At 49.9% G+C, this 810-nt stretch overlaps 1 protein-coding gene across 1 annotated transcript; it reads right to left on the reverse strand.

Moving 5' to 3' along the window:
* Positions 1-234: 234 nt before the first annotated feature.
* On the reverse strand, positions 235-546 carry LOC140732502 (histone H4-like). The gene has a single exon (XM_073055272.1). The coding sequence runs from the start codon at positions 544-546 to the stop codon at positions 235-237; it is 312 nt and encodes a 103-aa protein (XP_072911373.1).
* Between the last annotated feature and the right edge of the window lie 264 nt (positions 547-810).

Consider the following 810-nt stretch of genomic DNA (forward strand, 5'->3'; position numbering starts at 1 on the left):
AGGATGAATTGCATTCACTGAGGATTTCCGGGATTCACCCACGGGAAAAGGAGAATCGCAGATTTATTTAATGTGGAACCGGTGAATCTTTATTAAAATGTAACCCATCTGAATATCTCCACGAAAAATAATTAAAAGTAAATAATGGAGGTTATGGACACGGATCTCCTTGTAAAGTGGCGGGTAGGTCTTAGAAGAGCCTTTGTTTTGTGCTCGGGAGGAAGTGGGAGTTTTTCAGCTGCCATAACCATAGAGAGTAATGCCTTGGCGTTTCAGAGCGTACACCACATCCATGGCAGAGACCAACTTGCGTTTAGCGTGTTCAGAGTAGGTGACCGCATCCTGGATCACATTGTCCTGGAAAACCTTCAGCACCCTGCGGGTCTCCTCGTAGATCAGACCGGAGATACGCTTGACGCCGCCACAACGAGCCAGACGACGGATGGCCGGTTTGGTGATGCTCTGGATGTTATCACGGAGCACTTTACGATGCCGCTTGACTCCGTCTTTGCCCAGTCCTTTACCTCCTTTCCCTCTGCCAGACATGATGCTGTTTTCACTCAGGTCGCTGCTCAGTGACAAACTGACTGCTGCTCCGACCTGCCCGAGAACCGCGCAGAGACAGAGGCGGGGAAGGCAGGAAACAGAATCAGAGTGACCGACAGAGCCCAAAATAGCCTCTCATCTTCCAGTTCCGCCTTCACTTTACCACATCCGCCAATTTCCAACGGTTTAACCGCGTTTAGCGTTCCAGATAAACTCCCTCTCACACCGCGACATACTGAAGGTGGACGGGGATTTGATGATTGT

Source organism: Hemitrygon akajei, chromosome 8 (genome assembly GCF_048418815.1).
Source record: "Hemitrygon akajei chromosome 8, sHemAka1.3, whole genome shotgun sequence".
Classification (NCBI taxonomy): domain Eukaryota; kingdom Metazoa; phylum Chordata; class Chondrichthyes; order Myliobatiformes; family Dasyatidae; genus Hemitrygon; species Hemitrygon akajei.